Below are 19537 nucleotides of genomic sequence, written 5' to 3' on the forward strand. Positions count from 1 at the left end.
GTGGAGGGGTGGGTTAGTAAGTTTGCGGATGACACAAAGGTTGGGGGTGTTGTGGATAGTTTGGAGGGCTGTCAGAGGTTACAGCGGGACATAGATAGGATGCAGAGTTGGGCTGAGAAGTGGCAGATGCAGTTCAACCCGGATAAGTGTGAAGTGGTTCATTTTGGTAGGTTAAATATGTTGGCAGAATATAGTCTTAATGGTAGGACTCTTGGCAGTGTGGAGGGTCAGAGGGATCTTGGGGTCCGAGTCCATAGGACACTCAAAGCGGCTGCGCAGGTTGACTCTGTGGTTAAGAAGGCATATGGTATATTGTCCTTCATCAATCAGGGAATTGAATTTAGGAGCCGGGAGGTATTGTTGCAGCTATATAGGTCCCTGGTCAGACCCCACTTGGACTATTGTGCTCAGTTCTGGTCGCCTCACTACAGGAAGGATGTGGAAGCCATAGGGAGGGTGCAGAGGAGATTTACAAGGATGATGCCTGGAATGCGGAGCATGCCTTATGAAAGCAGGTTGAGGGAACTCAGCCTTTTCTCCTTGGAGAGACAGGGGATGAGGGGGGACCTGATTGAGGTGTATAAGATGATGAGAGGTATAGATAGGGTAGATAGTCAGAGGCTTTTCCCCAGGGCTGAATTGGTGGCCACAAGAGGACATAGGTTTAAGGTGCTGGGGAGTAGATATAGAGGAGATGTCAGGGGTAAGTTTTTTTACTCAGAGTGGTGAGTGCATGGAATGGGCTGCCAGAAACGGTGGTGGAGGCTGATACAATAGGGTCTCCCAAGAGACTATTAGATAGGTACATGGAGCTGAGTAAAATAGAGGGCTATGGGTAAGCCTAGTAATATCTAGGGTAGGGGCATGTTCGGCACAGCTTTGTGGGCCAAGGGCCTGAATTGTGCTGTAATTGTTCTATACCAGGGAAGTGCTCAAGCAGGTGATTAGGATGGCCAAAAGGGGCCATGAGATGTCCTTGGCGAGCAGGATCAAGGATGATCCCAAGGCATTTTATACTTATATTACTAAAAAGATGATAACTAAGGAGAACGTAGGTCCACTTAAGGATAAAGGAGGAAATTTGTGCTTGGAGTCAGAGCAAGTGGCTAATGCACCAAATGAGAACTTTGTGTTGGTATTTACCAAGGAGAAGGATCTGGGGGTTAATGAAGGCAGAGTGGGGGATGATAATGTGCTGGTACATTTTGAGACTGAGGAGGAGGTAGTGCTGGGTCTTCTGAAAAACAATAAGGTGGATAAATCCCCAGAACCTGATGGCATATATCCCAGAATTTTGAAAGAAGCAAGTGAGGAGATTGCTGGGGCTTTGACAAAAATCTATGTGTCCTCACTAGCAACAGGCAAGGTCCCAGAGGACTGGAGAGTAGCAAATGTTGTGGCTTTGTTCAAGAAGGGAAATAGGGATAATCCAGGTAATTATTCCAAACATTCCAAAACAAAAGACGTACAAGTTAGGAGCTGTGGGCATACTATGTTGGTGCTGGATGAGTGGTGACACTTGCGGGCTGCCCCCAGCATTTTCTTAACGCAAAAAGACGCATTTCACTGTGTGTTTTGATGTACATGTGACTAATAAAGATATCTTCTCTTATCTTATAGACCAGTGAGCCTCACGTCAATGGTAGGGAAGCTATTGGAGAGGATACAGGGATAGGATTTATGCACATTTGGAAAGGCATGGCCTGCTTAGAACAGTCAGCATGGCTTTGTTCAGGGCAGGTCATGTCTTATAAACTTGACTAAGATTTTTGAGGAGTTGGCAAAGGTGCTTGATGAGGGTAAGGCAGTGGATGTTATCTACGTGGACTTTAGTAAGGCAGTTGATAAGGTCTCTCATGGTAGGTTGATTCAGAAGATAAAGATGCATGGGATCCAGGTTGAGTTACAGGTTTGGGTTCAGAACTGGCTTGTTCACAGAAGACAGAGAATAGGGGTGGAAGGCTGTTATTCTGGCTGGAAGTCCATGAACAGTGGTGTTCCACAAGGATCGGTGCTGGGACCTCTGCTGTTTGCGATATATATCAATAATTTGGATGAAAATGTAGATGGGTGGATCAGCAAATTTGCAGATGACACCAAGATTGGTGGAGTTGTGGACAGTGTAAAGGACTATCAAAGAATTCAGTGAGATATAGATCAGTTATAGATATGGGCAGAGAAGTGGCAGATGGAGTTTAATCCAGGCAAATGTGTTGCACTTTGGGAGATCAAATGAAAGGAGTAAATATACAGTTAAAGGTAGGCCCCTTAATAGCATTAAGGTACAGAGGGATCTTGGGGTCCAGGTCCATAATTCACTGAAAGTGGCTACACAAGTGGATAAGGTGGTAAAGAAGGTGTATGGCATGCTTGCCTTCATTGGTAGGGGTGTTGAGTATAAGAGTACGGAAGTCATGCTGCAGCTATATAAAACTTTAGTCAGACCACAGTATCGTGTGCAGTTCTGGTCTCCCCATCATAGGAAGGATGTGGAGACTGTGGAGAAGGTGCAGAAGAGGTTTACCAGAATGCTGCCTGGATTAGAGGGCACTAGCTATAAGGTTGTACAAACTTGGGTTGTTCTCCATAGACCATCGGAGGCTGATGGGAGACTGATAGAGGTTTTCAAAATTATGAGAAACATAGAAAACCTACAGCACAATTCAGGCCCTACGGCCCACAAAGCTGTGCCAAACACGTCCCTACCTTAGACATTACTAGGCTTACCCATAGCCCTCTAAATTGCTACAAGGCTAAACCTTAAAACAGTAAAGCGGTCTATGAAAAAAGCAGTTATTCATAGAATGATAGTTGACTATTATTTGGAGAAGGAAGTGTTTGAGGTGAGGTAGTCGAGTTTCCTGAGATTAAACCAGTGATTTCGGATGTGACTTTTCAACCAGTGGATTTGGAGGAGGAAGAGTTAGAACAGTTTCCTGGGAGTGAGTCAGAGATTCCTGATAGCCAGGTGCAGTTAGCAAAGATAGAGTTAGAACAAACGCGAATAAAGTTCGAGTTAGGACAAAAGAAATTAGAGGCCGAACAAAGGAAACTAGAGGCTGAACAAAGGAAGCTAGAGTTAGAGGCTGAACGGGAACTAACTCGGTTAAAATTTGAGGAAAGGAAGGCCCGGATGGAATTGAGGAGGATGGAGCTGGATAGGGAGGAGAAGGAAAAACAGCAACAGCATGAGTTAGAAGTGAAGCGAAAGAGTTCTGATTCTGATGATGGCTTTTTAGCCAGTAGGGAGGTTCGATTAGTCCCTCCTTTTGAGGAAGATCAGGTTGATCAGTATTTCCAACATTTTGAAAAGGTTGCTGAGAGTTCAAACTGGCCAAAGGAAGGATGGGCTCTTATGTTACAGAGTGTAATTAAAGGTAAAGCTCAAAAAGCTTATTCTGCTTTGTCTGTTGAGGATGCAGCTGATTATACAAAGGTAAAACAAGCTGTGCTAAAGGCCTATGAATTGGTACCTGAAGCTTATAGACAAAAATTTAGAGACGAAGAAATCTGCAGATCAGACGTACATGGAATTTGCCAATGGAAGGAGAATATGTTTTGAACGATGGTGCATGGCTAAAAATGTAGATGGGGATTTTGATAAATTGAAAGAATTGACGTTAGTGGAAGACTTTAAAAGATGTGTCCCAGCTGAAATAACAACATATTTAAATGAAAAGGAGGTGGAAACTTTACAAGAAACTGCTAGGTTGGCAGATGATTATATTTTAACCCATAAATCCAAATGGGGACCACCTAAAACCTTTCAAAAGAGTTATATAAGGACAATCCAGGTAAACCAGAGATTAAATTGGGAGGTAATCAAAAAGGGAAGGATGAAAAGAAGCCAGTGCTGGAGAAACCTGTTGAGCGTACTTGTTATTACTGTAAGAAACCTGGCCATGTAATAGCTAATTGTGCCCTTTTGAAGAAAAGGAAGGAAGCCGTCCCCAATGCTTGCTTTCAGGTAATTAAAAATCAAAAAGGTTTGGGAGATGTTGTTAAAGATCAGTCCTTGCCAGAGGTAAAGGCTGAAAAGTTGGAGGAGGTGAGAAAGGAATTCTGTTCTTATGTATCAGAGGGTTTTGTTTCACTGAATGATGAGTCACCCCAGGTGCCAGTGAAAATCCTTAGAGATACTGGGGCTTGTCAATCTCTCTTGCTGGACAGTGTTTTAAATTTTGGTGAAGAAACTGACACTGGTGAGGTAAATCTAGTGCGAGGTGTTACAGGTGACACCATGTCTGTGCCTTTGCACAAGGTGATTTTAAAGTCAAAATTCGTAGAAGGACCTGTCGAGGTAGGGATACGACCTAGTTTACCAGTGGAAGGAGTTTCTTTGTTATTGGGGAATGACCTTGCAGATGGAAAATTTGTCCCTGTGGTATGGTTAACGACCAAACCAAGGATTGATGAGTCTGAGAATGATCCAGGTGTTTACCCATCCTGTGCAGTGACTCGAGCTAGAGCTAAAGAATTAGCCAAGGCCGACAGTCCTGTGCAGCCTGGTGTGGTTCCCTGACAGTTCTAAACAGGAAGAAAATTATGATGCCTTGTCTGAGACTTTTCTGTCTTCACTGGAGGATCAAAATCCTTGTAGTGAGCCTGAATTTAAAGATTTGCCTTTGTCGAGGAAAGAATTTATGGTGGAACAGACGAAGGACCCTGAGCTTACGGAATTGAAAGAAAAAGCACTCTCATGTGATGAGATTGAAAAAGTGCCAATTGGATATTATGTCAAAAATGGAGTGTTAATGAGGAAATGGAGACCTCCTCATGTCCCTGTTAATGACGAATGGGAAGTTATTTATCAGGTTGTGGTTCCAAAAGTTTATAGGAATGAGATTTTAAATCTGGCCCATAGTATGCCTTTGGGTGGTCATTTTGGTGTGAATAAAACTGTAGGGAAGACATTGAAACAATTCTATTGGCCCAGTTTGAGAAAAGATGTGGTGATGTTTTGTCAAACCTGTCACACGTCAGATGGTAGGTAAACCAAATCAAAAACCCCCTGTGGCTCCGTTGAAGCCAATTCCTGCTTTTGGTGAACTCTTTTCGAAAGTGATTGTGGACTGTGTTGGTCCATTGCCAAAGTCTAAGGCTGGAAATCAGTATTTGTTAACCATCATGTGTGCAACTTCTAGATTTCCAGAGGTAATACCACTTAGAAATATTAAGGCCAAGACTGTGTCAAAGGCTCTTTTAAAATTTTTTACTTTGGTTGGTTTGCCAAAAGAAATCCAATCTGATCAAGGCAGTAATTTTATGTCTAATTTATTCCAACAACTAGTCTATGAGCTGGGGGCAAAGCAGATTGTATATCTGCATCTCACCCAGAATCTCAGGGAGCTCTGGAGAGATTTCATTCTACTCTCAAAAATATGTTGAAGACTTATTGCTTTGAAAACACAAAGGATTGGGACGAGGGTGTTCATTTACTTTTGTTTGCCGTTAGAGAATCAATACAGGAGTCATTAGGATTTAGTCCGTTTGAGCTTGTATTTGGACATCGGGTGACAAGACCTTTAGAATTGTTAAGAGAACAATGGGTTAATGAGGAAGTGCATTTGGTCTCTGTTGGACTATGTCCAAAAATTTAAAACTCAGTTGGAGAGAGTCTGCCAGCTAGAGAGAGAGAATTTGAAAACCAGCCAGATAAGAATGAAGACATGTTTTGACAGACGTGCTCGGCCTAGGACATTTGCAGTGGGACAAAAGGTGTTAGTATTTTTCCCTAGCCAAAATAATCCATTGCAATCTCGTTTTTCTGGACCATATGTTATTGAATCCCGAGTAACTGATTTGACATATATAATCAAAACACAGATAGACGCAAGAAAACACAACTCTGTCATGTAAACATGCTGAAGCCTTATTATGAGAGAGATTCAGTTGTGGCCATGGTGGATGATAAGAAGGTTGTTTCTAGAATGCCTGATGTTAATAATGAGGAAGGCCAATTTAGACCAAATATTGTTCCATCGAAACTAAAAAACCAAAATATCCTGGAGAACCTTGAAATGAAGTTGGACCATTTACAAGTTTCGCAAAAACAACAGATGAGAGAATTAATTTTAAAATTTAAAAACCTATTCCCAGATGTTCCAAACAGAACGTCGATAATTGCTCATGATGTTGATGTTGGGGATGCAAAACCAATCAAACAACACCCCTATCAAATGAATGAGGAAAAAAGTAAACTTGTTGACCAGGAGATTGAATACGTGTTAGAAAATGATATTATTAGACGTTCCGCTTCAAACTGGAGTTCGCCCTGTGTTATTGTGCCTAAACCTGATGGAACTGTTAGATTTTGCACAGATTACAGGAAAGTGAACGCTGTAACGAAGTCAGATGCTTACCATATTCCTAGGGTGGATGATTACATAGACAGAGTGGGAAAGGCTAAATTTCTTACAAAGATTGACCAATTAAAAGGGTACTGGTGTGTTCCATTAACAGATAGAGGAAGGGAGATTTCTGCCTTTGTAACTTTGTAACATTATGAATATAATGTTTTGCCATTTGGAATGAAAAATGCTCCGGCAACATTTCAAAGAATGATTAATTCAGTGATTCATGGGTTAAAACATACAGATGCCTATGTTGACGACTTAGTGACAGGGAATGATACATGGGAGGATCACATCTCTGCGTTAGAAAGGTTGTTTGAAAGACTTTCCGAAGCTAACCTTACAGTTAACTTGGCTAAAAGTGAATTTGGCCATGCCACCGTGACGTATCTTGGTTATATTGTAGGTCAAAGCAAGTTAGCTCCTGTTCAGGCAAAAGTTCAAGCAATATCTGAGTTCCCTGTTCCTACGGGTACAAGGACTGTTAGAAGATTTTTGGGAATGGTTGGATATTATTGAAACTTTTGTAAAAATTTTGCTGATGTTGCTCTTCCCCTAACTAATCTTCTGAAGAAGGGAGTGAAGTTTGTTTGGACAGATCCTTGTCAAGAAGCATTTGAGAAGCTGAAAGCCATTTTATGTTACCATCCTGTGCTCAAATCACCTGACGTTGAAAAGCCATTTTCATTAGCAGTAGATGCCAGTGATGAAGCTGCAGGAGCTGTGTTGTTGCAGAAGGGTGACCTTGATGATATTGACCATCCTGTAGCTTACTTTTCAAAGAAATTAAATGAGCATCAAAAGAATTATTCCACCATAGAGGAAGAATTACTGTTGCTTGTTTTAGCCTTGCAACATTTCAGTGTATATGTTTGCACCCCTCAGAAACCATTGACTGTGTATACAGATCATAACCCATTGGTGTTTCTGAGCCGAGTCAAAAACAAGAACAGAAGGCTGTTAAACCGGAGTTTAATTTTGCAAGAGTTTGATCTCATGATAACTCACATTAAAGGCAAAGATGTTAAATGGGAAATGTATCTGTACTAATCTGATATTCTGTAATTGTGTAGCATGATAATCATTAACATTACTAACTGTATGTGAGGTTAAAATTTTTCTTGGGAAAAATTCTTTTTAGGTGGGAGGTGTTACGGACTCGATGAATGTCCCTTTAAGGTAGAGTTAGTAGTGTGTGTGTGTGTGGCGTGCTTACGTCAACCAAAGATAAAGGATGTAATGACGTTGTTGAAGAGGTCAGTCGAAGTCAGTCAGAGAGAGAGAGAAGGGGGGGGAGAGAGGGAGGGGGGGAGAGGGGGAGGGGTGGAGAGGGGGAGGGGGGTGGAGAGGGGGAGGGGGGTGGAGAGGGGGAGGGGGGTGGAGAGGGGGAGTGGAGGGGGGAGTGGAGGGGGGAGGGAGGGGGGAGGGAGGGGGGAGGGAGGGGGGAGGGAGGGGGGAGGGAGGGGGGAGGGAGGGGGGAGGGAGGGGGGAGGGAGAGGGGAGGGAGAGAGAGAGGAGAGAGAGAGACCAGCCTGCTAGTTTCTCTATCGATGGATGAGCAACAATAACTGTGTCTGTTACTACAATCCACGTATGGAAATTAGAAGTAATCCGGTGGAGTTCACTTTGTTGCTGACCTGTAGAAGGAAACAGGTATTTGTGTGGTCGGCCACGATTCGGATGCTTTTCGGGGTGAGGAAGTCACTACCGAGTAAACACTGAGGTGTCGTTTGGGTTCCATCGTGGAACATTTGGATTTCGTAATTACTCTCTCTATGTGCTCTACTTCTTATCTTCAGACAACGGTGGTTGTTGAAGAAGCCTTCGCTTATGTTTCACCTTACGGCTTGCGGAACTGAACTTTAAGAACCATTCCTGGACTTGGGAGTTTGGGACTTTGCCCCCCCCCCCCCCCCCCCCCCACACACACACACACACGAAGAGTTTAGTTTTTGGGGTTAATGTTCAAGGTTTAACATTTTTACTTCTAACATACTAACATTTTTACTTTTATTTTTCTTATTACCATAAGTAGTGATTAATAAAATAGTTTTTAAACACTGAATCATGACTCAGTGTGTTTCTTTTGTTGCTGGTTCGTAACACTTGCATGGGGTACCTTATCAAATGCCTTGCTGAAATCCACATACACTACATCTACTGCTCTCCTTTCATCGATGCGTTTAGTCACATCCTCAAAAAGATTCAATCAGGCTTGTAAGGCACGTCCTGCCCTTGACAAAGCCAAGCTGACTATTCCTAATCATATTATACCTCTCCAAATGTTCATAAGTCCTGTCTCTCAGGATCTTCTCCATCAGCTTACCAACCACCGAAGTAAGACTCACTGGTCTGTGATTTCCTGGGCTATCTCTACTCCCTTTCTTGAATAAGGGAACAACATCTGCAACCCTCCAATCCTCTGGAACCTCTCCTGTCTCCATTGATGATGCAAAGATCACCGTCAGAGGCTCTGCAATCTCCTCCCTTGCCTCCCACAGCAGCCTGGGGTACTTCTCATCCAGTCCCGGCGACTTACTTGATGCTTTCCAAAAGTTCCAGTACCTCCTCTTTCTTAATATCTACATGCTCAAGCTTTTCAGCCTGCTGCAACTCCTCACTACAATCACCCAGATCTTTTTCCATCGTGAATACTGATGTAAGGTATTCATTAAGTACCTCTGCTATTTCTTCTGGATCCATACACACTTTCCCACTGTTGCACTTGATAGGTCCTATTCTTTCACATCTTATCCTCTTGCTCTTCACATACTTGTAGAACGCCTTGCGGTTTTCCTTCATCCTGCCCGCCAAGGCCTTCTCATGTCCCCTTCTGGCTCTCCTAATTTCTTTCTTAAGCTCCTTCCTGTTAGCCTTATACTCTTCCAGATCTCTAACATTACCAAGCTCTCTGAACCTTTTGTAAGCTTTTCTTTTCCTTTTGACTAGATTTATTATAACCTTTGTACACCATGGTACCTGTATCCTCTCGTGACTCCCCTGTCTCATTGGAACATGCCTATGCAGAACTATGCCACATTTCTTCTGTACTTTTCCCTGAGAAAATTTGTTCCCAATTTAAGCTTCCAATTTCCTGCCTGAGAGCCTCACAATTCCCTTTACTCCAAGTAAATGCCTTTCTAGTCTGTCTGTTCCTATCTCTCTCCAATGCTATCGTAAAGGAGATAGAATTATGATTACTATTTCCAAAATGCTCTCCCACTGAGAGATCCGACACCTGACCAGGTTCACTTCCCAATACCAAATCAAGCACAGCCTCTCCTCTTGTAGGCTTATCTACATACTGTGTCAAGAACCCTTCCTGAACACACCTAACAAACTCCACCCCATCTAAACCCCTCGCTGTATGGAGATGTCAATCGATATTTAGGAAATTAAAATCTCCCATCACAACAACTCTGTTATTATCACACCTTTCTAGGATCTGCTTCCTTATCTGCTCCTCCATATCCCTGTTACTATTGGGCGACCTATAAAAAACACCCAGTAAAGTCATTGACCCCTTCCTGTTCCTAACCTCCACCCACAGAGACTCCGTAGACAGTCCCTCCAGGATGTCCACCTTTCCTGCAGCTGCGACACTATCTCTGATCAACAGTGCCACTCCCCCACCTCTTTTGCCTCCCTCCCTGTCCTTTCTGAAACATCTAAAACCCGGCACTTGAAGTAACCATTCCTGTCCCTGAGCCATCCAAGTCTCTGTAATGGCCACCACATTGTAGCTCCAAGTATTCATCCAAGCTCTAAGCTCATTCGCCTTGTTCACAATACTCCTTGCGTTAAAATAGACACATCTCAAACTGTTGGTCTGAGCATGTCCCTTCTCTATCACCTGCCTATCCTCCCTCTCATACCGACTACAAGCTTTCTCTATTTGAGAGCCAAACACCTCTTCCCCAGTCTCTCCAGTTCAGATCCCACCCCCCAACAATTCTAGTTTAAATTCTCCCAAGTGGCCTTAGCAAACCTCCCCACCAGGATATTGGTCCCCCTGGGATTCAAGTGCAACCCGTCCTTTTTGTACAGATCATACCTGCCCCAAAAGAGGCCCCAATGATCCAGAAATCTGAATCCCTGCCCCTCACTCCAATCCCTCAGCCACGCATAGATAGGATAGACAGTCAGAATCTTTTCCCCAGGGTAGAAATGTCACACACCAGAGGACATGCTTTTAAGGTTAAAGGGGGAAGTTTAAATGCGACATGAGGGGCAAGTTTTTTTTTTACACAGAGAGCGGTAGGTGACTGGAATGGGTTGCCGGGGTAGTGGTGGAAGAAGGTAGTTAGGTGGAGTTTAAGAGGCTTTTAGACAGACACATGAAGATGAAGGGAATGGGGGGATATGGATGACACACAGGAGGAGGACATTTAGTGTAATTGGTTATCAAGTTCAGCACAACATCGTGGGCCAAATGGCCTGTCAAATGCTGTACTGTTCTATGTTCTGTGTTTTTAAAAACATGGATACACGCAGGTTTGCTAACAGATCAAAAGGAGGCTTTCAGCCCATCAATTTAACACCAACTTACTGGACAAGTTTGGAGCTCATGGCATTGAGAGAGGGGTGGGGAGGGAGGGGATGCAGGTGAAAACTGGTTTGGTATCAGAAAAAGGAGAGTTGGTATGAATGGGTCATCTTCAGGTTAGATGTAACTTGTTGGGTGCAAGAGTATCAGTGCTAGGGCCTTGACTATTTATAATCTATATCAAAGACTTATATAAAGGGACGGACTATACTGAGGTCACATTTCTCTACAATACAAAAACATGTGGTAAAGAGTCCATTGAGGGAAACAGATTAAGTGGTCAAAAAACCAGCAAATGAAGTATAAGAGATTACTAACTTTGACAAAAAGAAAAGCCGAATATAATTTAAGTGGGAGAGAAAACTGAATGCTGCAGTACAGAAGGATCTGTGTGTCCTTGTACATAAAACACAGAAGATTAGCGTGCAAAAATAAAAAGCAATTAGAAAGGCAAATAGAATGTCGTTTATTATTACAAAGAGGATGGAATAACGTGGGAAGTCTTGCTACAATTGTACAAGACATTGGCAAAACCTCATCTGGAAAACCATTTGAGAAGGGATATACTTGCACTCTCAGCAGTAAAGAGAAGGTTCACTAGTTTGGTTCCTAGTAAGAAGGCTTCTAGGGAACAAATGAACAGATTGTGCCTCTGCTCAATGGAGTTTAGAAAAATGAGAGGAGAACTTATTGAAATCTACAAGATTTGAAGGGGATTCAAGATGCTGGAAAGGTTTTTCTCCTCATAAGGTAATTCAGGACAAGGGAGCACAGGTTCAGAATAAGAAATGGCTCATTTGAGGTGTGGAGGAATTTCTTCTCTCAGGCGGCCATGGATCTTTGGAGTTCTCAACCCCACAAATCTATGGAGGCTAAAACATGAATGTATTCAAAGCTTTGAGAGAGACAAAATTTTGTGCTATAGAGAGACAGGGTCTATGAGGAAAGTAGAGCTGAGGCCATGCTCTTATTACATGGCAAAGTAGCTCGATGAGCCATATATCTTTCTTATCCTCTTACTAACTCTTTGAAAGAGCTATCCAATCGATCCCACCCACCCACTCACCATTTTACTGCAATTTTTTCTTTAAGCCTTTACTCATTTCCCTTTTGATGACTGCTATTGAATATGCATCCATCATGGTGCACAATCCAAATCCTAATCACTTGTGACATAAAACTCTTACCTGACAGAGGTTTTTACATTATCTTTAGCCATGGATGAGGTACTGGAAGACTGGAAGGTAGATAAAGTTGTTCCCATATTCAAAAAGGGTGGTAGGGATAAGCCAGGAAACTACAGGCCAGTGAGCCTCATGTCAATAGTATGGAAACTACTGGAAAATTTCTTAGCAATAGCATTCATGTTCATTTGGAAAGGCAGGGACTGACTGGGGGAGTCAGCATGGTTTTGTGCAGGGGAAATCCTGCCTCACAAATTTTATTGAGTTTTTTGAGGTGATTACCAATAAGATGAAGGCAAGGTGGTAGACATGATATACATGGACTTTAGCAGGGCTTTTGACAAGGTCCTGCATGGTGGGATGATCCAGAAAGTTAGGATCAAAGGTGTTTTGGCAAAGTGGATCCAAAAGTGGTTTGGTGATAGGGGGCAGAGGGTAGTGGCGCAGCGTTGTTTTTCTGACTGGAAGTCCAACCAGTGGTGTACCTCAGGGATCGGTGCTGAGACATTAGTTATTTGTCATATATATGAATGACTTGGATGAGAGTGTCAGTGGTCTGATACAAGTTTGTGGATAACATAAAGACTGATGGAGATGTAGATAGCAAAGATGGTTGCCAAATGATACATAGGGATATAGATCAGCAGGAAAGTTGGCCAGAGGAGGGGCAGATGGAAATTAATCAGGACAAGTATGAGCTCATCTAGTACTGGTTGGACATATAGAGTAAATGGCAGGGATCTTAGAAGCATTGATGTACCAAGAGGCCTTGAGGTGCAAGTTCATAACTCCATGAAAATGGTGACATAGGTGGATAGGGTTATGAAGAAGGCATTTAGCTTACTTGCCTTCATAGGCAGGGTTATTGAGTACAAGAGTTGCAACATCAAGTTGCAGCTGTACAAGACATTAGTTAGGCCATTCTTTGAACATTGTGTGCAGTTCTGGTCACCACACTATAGAAAGGATGTAGTAGCACTAGAAAGAGTACAGAAGAGATTCACCAGGATGTTTCCTGGAAAGGAGTATGCTTCAGTTACAAGGACAGATTGGATAGGCTGGAGTTGTTTTCATGGTGCGCAGGAGACTGAGAGGTGACCTTATAGAGATTTATAAAATTATGAGGGGCATAGATAGGGTAGGTAGTCACAGTCTTTTTCCAAGGGTAGGGAAGTCTAAAACTAGAGGACAGAAGTTTAATGTGAAAGGGTAAAGATTTAAACTTCTGAGGGGCAAGATTTTCACACAGAGGTTGGTGGGTTTATAGAGCAAGCTGCCAGAAGAAATGGTAAAGGCAGGTTTTAAAAACAGCATTTAAAAAGCAGTTGGACATAAATATAAATAGGAAAGGAATAAAGGGATATGCAGGAAAATGGGACTAGTGTAGATGGGCATCTCAGTTGGTGTAGACGAGATGGGCTGAAGGACCCGTTTCTATGCTGTATGAATCGATGACTCCTCCATGCTCTCTACCTATAACCACTGTGGTGACTGACCCTTCAGTCAATATGAGCATTTTCTCTTTATTCACTCCATCAAACCCCTTTGTGATTTTACTTGCAAAGTTAAAATCCTTAATGACTTAATGTGCTACCCTCAGCGTGGAGACTGGTGAATCAGGGACAAATTTATGTAATTTTAAGTCCCCAGATTACAAATGCCCATACTTACGAACAGCGGGAAGAAGACATGGAATTGGGCGCAGAACAGTCTGCCTGTCAGTGTTGACTTTTTCCAGGTGATGGAGGTGGCGAACGGCTGGATCATGGATATCATGTGTTACAGTCTGTGTCGCTATTTCGGGGCAGGGATGCTTGAGGAGTTCCGAATGATGAGGGACACCATGAATGGTCACCAACCCCATCTCCCGCTGCCCCCACCCACCATCTCTCTCTCTCTCTCTATCTATCTATCCAGCACTCGGTCTCCCCCGACAGGTCGTCCCCGTGTAATGACCGAGGTCCGTTTCTACAGATGTCCTTAAGTTGATTTTGTCTGTCAGTCAGAAAATACACAAAATTCACTCAATGTGGTAACTGTACCTCCACAGTACTGTACTGTAATGAATGACACCAAACGTACATAAGACTGATGACAGTCTTCACATGTCCCGGCGATAACAAGTTATGCTGTATTTTAGATTGCTTCACATTATGTGTGGAATTATAATGAAACTGGAATCAAAATTCCATTTGGATCTTAATATATAGCAATAAATAACTCAAGCTTGTAGTGACTTAGGACTAATTGACGCTAAATGTGAACTGTACGTAACTGTTCCGACACATACAAATTCACCTTACAAACAGACTCAAAAACGGAACTCGTTCGTAATCCGGGGACTTCCTGTAATTACTTAAATCCAATCAAGCTTACCTTGAAAGTTAATTTACTTCTAAAATTTTATCTTCTTATCTTTGTGCCTTTCTGTTGAGGTGGTAATCTTGGAGGGGAGGACGGCATCTATTTGGGAAGCCTATTAAAATCAGTTACCAATAATTGGAAGTCAGGTGACTTAGTTGGTGTTGCTTGAGTATATAAAACTTACTGCATCCTAAAGCACATTGGCCTGTAGTGGTGTTGGGGGTAATACAACACTGGGATTAATGTGAAAGTACAATTCTAAAGTGATGTTGGTGAAGGGCAGATAGTGGATTAGTAGCTGCTGAATTCTTTCTAACAAGTTTCTATGTCATCTTTAAAGATACTGCATAACAGCAGCTCAGCCAAGTGAAATGTGCATCGTGGGCCATGTGGAAAGTTGTGGATGCTACTGAGTGGCTTGTGGATAGTATGTCTACATGGGTAGTTTCTGCAGCTTTACAGTATGCAAACTAGAGAAGATAGTCTAGGAAAAGCAATTAGGTAATTTGGGTGACCTGAGTTCCTCTTGCTCTTCCTTCCCTTTCTCCTTCTCCAACCCCCTCACTTGGTTTGTTTGTATTTGAAAGGACTGGTATGTTGTGTGGCTCAACTAGATAGGAGGGAGGAAAAAGTGAGATCAAATGTTAAGGGACAGGTAGGAGCTTCTGTGGCTGAAGATGTGGCTCTGAGTTGGTGTGTTGCTTCTTGGGTCCCACGGTCAAGAATGTCATTCAATTGCTGTGGGGCAATATGGAGGGAAAGTGTGAGGAGCTAGTAGTTGTGGTCCATCTTGTACCAAATATTGAGTAAAGAAAAATTAAAAAGCATTGCCTCAAAGTTAATCTCAGGATTACTCCCAGTGCCACAGGCTAAGAAGCAAAGGGAAGATGTGGCAAATGAGTACGGCTGAAGATGGTACAAGAGAAAGGCCTTTAGATTGGAGACTTTAGACCTGTTTCTGAGGCAGGTGGGACCTGTACATGTCACAGGATATGTTAACAAGTTTAGGTCAATTTCTTTGCAAGGTGAGGAGTGGGTTGCTGGAGGATTTAAACTAGCCAGTATGGGAATCTTGGCTGAGAATCAGGAGACCAAGTTGAAAATGGATTTTTATAAATGTTGAAAGCAAAACAGACAATGGAAACAATGAGCAGCAAATGTGGTCAAAGTATGGATATTGTTTAAAGGTACTATCCAAATGCAGCAAGATGGATGACAAACTGTTATATATGGATATGAACTAAATTGTCATTAGAGAAATGTGACTGCATAGTGACCCAAAGCTGGAAACTAAATATTCCAGGGTATTCAACACTTGAAGGGATGTAGGACAATGCTCTTAAAGATTCATGAAATAATTATCACAGTTATAAACAAAAAAACTCCTGGTTTAGCAGATTGCAACACAAATTAAAATCTGCTTTGGTGGGACTAAGCAATAGAAGGGGATGGAAAACATGAAGTTTGCTATGGGTCTCCTGAATAGTTGTTGAAATTTAAAAATAGTATGAAATAAAAGGAAAATGTTGTAAAACTGCCAGGAAAAGCAGTAAGCCTGCATAACTGGGGTGTTTCAGATTTGGTCTAAGAATGACTATACTAGCTTTAAAAAAAAAGGATTGTAAAGGCTTCCTGGTTTGGCAGGCCATGACTAGTTAGGCTGTGCAGGATTCTTGTGCCTGGGGCCCAACTAGTCTCAATCTCTTCAATTGGGCCGAGGAAGCCAAATGTAACATCTCCAGTGATGATTAGATATAAAGTGGCTTCAAGGAGATGTTGTACTATCACTTTCAATACTTGATTACATGGAAAATAAGGCAATCAAATTTGGTGAAAGAAACAGAATTACTGAGTATTTAAAAGAATGCTTGGGAAATGCCTGTTTAAAGACCTGGATGATATTGTGTACACATTCCAGGAAGGCAGGCAAATGGAATGTTGCCCTATTGCAAAGCTAAGAGAAGAAGTAGGTATTCATTTTACAGGGCCTTGGTGTCACTAAACCTAAAGTACTCTGTACAATTTGTCTCCTTTCCTAAAAGATTTAGTTCCTGAGAGGGGGTGCACTGAAGATGCACAGTATTGGTTCCTGGGATGGCAGATCTGCATGGCGAGGGTAGGCTGGGCTCTATTCTTTAGTGTGGAAGAATGAGAGGACTTCATTGGATGGCTTACTAAAAAAAAATCTTACACATGGATATGGGGAGGATGTTTCACCTGAGTCTAGAAGATTGGGTTATGGTCTCAAATTAAGTGGTAGGCTACGTAAAAGATGAAAGTTTCTTTACTTGGGGTAGTGAATCTCTGGCATTCCCTACTCCGGTCTGCTGTAGGAGGCTCTGTCATTAAATGCATTCAAAACTAATCCACAGGCTATTGGAAATTAGAAGTATCAAGGGATATCAGACTGGGACGGGCACATACAGCTGCATCTGAAGATCCACCGTAATCTCAATGAATGGTGGAGCGGGCTCACTGGGCCAAACAGCCTGTGATGTGTGTTCTTCAGCCCTTGTGGAGAGAAGCCCAGCCTGCAGATAACCGGTCCCTCAGTACCAGACTTCACTGCACCCCCTGCAAGTCCTTGACACCTCTGCTGAAGTCTGGCTCCCGCACTGGCTGCAGCGCTGGGCAGTGGAAGGGGCTCTCGATGGGAGACTGGCAGCCGGCTGGGCTCCGCGCTCGCCCCGGCCGGTGCAGCCGCCTGAGGGAAGCGACCCCTCGGCGGGCGGGCGGGCGGACGAGCCGAGCCCCGCACAAAGGATCCCTCAACCCCCGGCCCCCACCCTCGGCCGCAGCCTCCCCCAGGCCCCAGCCCAGGCGCTGCCAACCGCCCTGGAGGCGCAGAGCTCCTCCCGCGGGCGGCTGCAGTGTGCGCGGCGGCCCGGGGCAGCGCCGGGCCGCGATCCCCGGACTCACCTGTCTCCGCGGCGCTGCAAGGCTGAGGTGCGGCGGACTCATTGATGGACAGCCGCTGCCTGACGTCACTGGCCCGCGACACAGGCCCCCCGCCGTCAGTGACGTCGCAACAAGCGGCCAGGCACGATCACTGCGCAGGCGCGGCGGGCCGGGAATGGCACGTGCCCGAGGGGGGGGAGGGGGGGGGAGGGGAAGGGGGGGGGAGGGGAAGGGGGGGGGAGAGGGGGGGGGAGAGGGGGGGGGAGAGGGGGGGGGAGGGGAAGGGGGGGGAGAAGGGGGGGGAGGGGAAGGGGGGGGAGAAGGGGGGGGAGGGGGGGGAGGAGGGCGAGGGGAGGGGGGCGAGGGGGGGCGAGGGGAGGGGGGCGAGGGGAGGGGGGGCGAGGGGGGGCGAGGGGAGGGGGGGCGAGGGGGGGCGAGGGGAGGGGGGGCGAGGGGAGGGGAGGGGGGGCGAGGGGGGGCGAGGGGAGGGGGGGCGAGGGGGGCGAGGGGAGGGGGGCGGGGGCGAGGGAAGGGGGGCGAGGGGGGCGAGGGGAGGGGGGGCGAGGGGGGGCGAGGGGAGGGGAGGGGGGGCGAGGGGAGGGGGGGGAGGGGGGCGAGGGGGGCGAGGGGAGGGGGGGCGAGTGGAGGGGGGGCGAGGGGAGGGGGGAGGGGGGGCGAGGGGAGGGGGGGAGGGGGGGCGAGGGGAGGGGGGGGAGGGGGGGGCGAGGGGAGGGGGGGGAGGGGGGGCGAGGGGAGGGGGGGGAGGGGGGGCGAGGGGAGGGGAAGGGGGGGGAGGGAAGGGGGGGAAGGGGGGCGAGGGGGGGGAGGGAAGGGGGGGGGAGGGGGGGGAGGGGAAGGGGGGGGAGGGGGGGGAGGGGAAGGGGGGGCGAGGGGGGGGAGGGAAGGGGGGGCGAGGGGGGGAGGGAAAGGGGGGGAGGGGGGGGAGGGAAGGGGGGGAGGGGAGGGGAGGGGGGGGAGGGGAGGGGAGGGGAGGTGTGTGGGGGGGGGAGGGGAGGGGAGGGGGGGTGGGTGGGGGGGGGAGGGGGGAGGGAGGGGAGGGAGGGGAGGGGGGGTGGGTGGGGGGGGAGAGGGAGGGGAGGGGGGGTGGGGGGGGAGAGGGAGGGGAGGGGGGGTGGGGGGGGAGAGGGAGGGGAGGGGGGGTGGGGGGGGAGAGGGAGGGGAGGGGGGGTGGGTGGGGGGGGGAGAGGGAGGGGAGGGGGGGTGGGTGGGGGGGGGAGAGGGAGGGGAGGGGGGTGGGGGGGGAGAGGGAGGGGAGGGGGGGGAGGAAGGGGAGGAAGGGGGGAGGAAGGGGGGAGGAGGGAGGGGGAGAGGGGGGAGGAGGGAGAGGGGTGAGGGGAGGTGGAGGGAGGGGGGAGGAGGGAGTGGGGGAGGGGAGGGGTGTGGTGATGGGATGGTGGGGTGGGTGAGAGGTACTGTGGTGAAGGGAGAGGGAGGCAGGTGAATAGTGGGTGGGGTGAGGAGGATGAGTGGAGGAGGTTGGGGGGTGGTGAGGGAGGGGTGGGTGAGGTGGGGAAGATGGGAGAATGGTGGGATGGGTGAAGTAGGAGGGTTGTGGCTCATTGTGGGCCAAAGGGCCTATTCCTGTGCTTGTGCTGTTCTTTGTACATGGTCTACTGGTGGCACTCCTCTTGAAGCAAGGAGGTGAGCATTGAATCAGGTTCATTATCACTGACATATATCATGAAGTTTCTTGTTTTGTGGCCACAGTACAGTGCAAGACATAAAGACAAGAATTACTAAGTTACAAAAGTAAATAAATAATTCAAAAGAGGAATAATAAGTTAGTGTTCATGGACTGTTCAGAAATCTGATGGGAGAGGGGAAGCAGCTGTTCTTGAAACGTTGACTGTAGGTCTTCAGGCTCCTACACCTCCTCCCCGATGGTAGTAACGAGAAGAGGGCATATCCCGGGTGGTGAGGGTCCTTAATGATGGATGCCGCCTCTTGAAGATGTCCTCAATGAAGGGGAGGGTTGTGCCTCTGATGGAGTTGGCTGAGTCTACAACCCTCTGCAACCTCTTGCAATCTTGTGCATTGGAGCCTCCATACCAGGCGGTGGTGCAACCAGTCAGAATGTTCTCCACTGTACATCTGTAGAAATTTACAAGAGCCTTTGACATACCAAATCTCCTCAAACTCCTTATGAAGTAGAGCCACTGGCGTGCCTTCTT

General features: G+C 46.1%; 1 protein-coding gene across 8 annotated transcripts in view; it reads right to left on the bottom strand.

The window, feature by feature from the left end:
- The window catches only part of LOC127580854 (polycomb group RING finger protein 3), a 215606-nt gene that overhangs the window by 149506 nt on the left and 46563 nt on the right, over positions 1–19537 (bottom strand). For 3 of the 8 annotated variants that reach the window (XM_052034828.1, XM_052034818.1, XM_052034802.1), the window contains exon 1: positions 17367–17429. The exons of 3 other annotated variants lie outside the window; for them this stretch is intronic. In XM_052034828.1, coding sequence (XP_051890788.1) covers positions 17367–17408 — 42 coding nt within the window. In that variant the 5' untranslated portion in view covers positions 17409–17429. Of the gene's footprint in view, positions 1–14459; positions 14560–17366; positions 17430–19537 lie in introns of those variants that run through there. 2 more of the 8 variants (XM_052034835.1, XM_052034845.1) reach the window with 2 other exon arrangements.

The sequence above is a fragment of the Pristis pectinata genome, chromosome 2, assembly GCF_009764475.1.
Source record: "Pristis pectinata isolate sPriPec2 chromosome 2, sPriPec2.1.pri, whole genome shotgun sequence".
Taxonomy (NCBI): domain Eukaryota; kingdom Metazoa; phylum Chordata; class Chondrichthyes; order Rhinopristiformes; family Pristidae; genus Pristis; species Pristis pectinata.